This window comes from Buceros rhinoceros, unplaced genomic scaffold (genome assembly GCF_000710305.1).
Source record: "Buceros rhinoceros silvestris isolate BGI_N320 unplaced genomic scaffold, ASM71030v1 scaffold28685, whole genome shotgun sequence".
Lineage (NCBI taxonomy): Eukaryota > Metazoa > Chordata > Aves > Bucerotiformes > Bucerotidae > Buceros > Buceros rhinoceros.
The window spans coordinates 575-934 of NW_010413841.1; the positions used below are offsets into that span (position 1 = coordinate 575).

A 360-nucleotide genomic window follows, 5' to 3' on the forward strand; every position below is an offset into this window, starting at 1 on the left:
CGGGGCCCAGCAGGTTTTTGGCTGGGCCGTGAGCCCACTTGTCCGGGTGGGCGACCAGGGGGCCCTTGTTACTGTCCAAGCAAGGCTGGCTCTGGGGCTCCTTGCTGCTGGGCTGGTAATGGGGCTCGTACATCTTGGGGTCTGGCTGGTAGTGGTGGTGCTTCTTGCTGTTCAGCTGGTAGTAATACTTCCCTTTGCTGTGGGACTGGTGCTTCACGCTGCTCTCCTTGCCGTTGGGCTGGTACTGGTGGTGCTTCTTGCTGTTGAGTTCATACTGGTGCTGCTGGCTCTTGCCGGAGGAGACGAGATCCAGCTTTGGCCTGTTGTCCACGACAGGGTCCTGCAGCCCCGTGAGGATGT

General features: G+C 60.3%; 1 protein-coding gene across 1 annotated transcript in view; it reads right to left on the minus strand.

The window, feature by feature from the left end:
• The window catches only part of CBX4 (chromobox homolog 4), a gene marked incomplete at both ends in the record, with an annotated part of 917 nt that extends 562 nt beyond the window's left edge, over positions 1–355 (minus strand). The window contains one exon of the mRNA XM_010136906.1: positions 3–355. Coding sequence (XP_010135208.1) covers positions 3–355 — 353 coding nt within the window. The remainder of the gene's footprint in view (positions 1–2) is intronic.
• Positions 356–360: the final 5 nt, after the last annotated feature.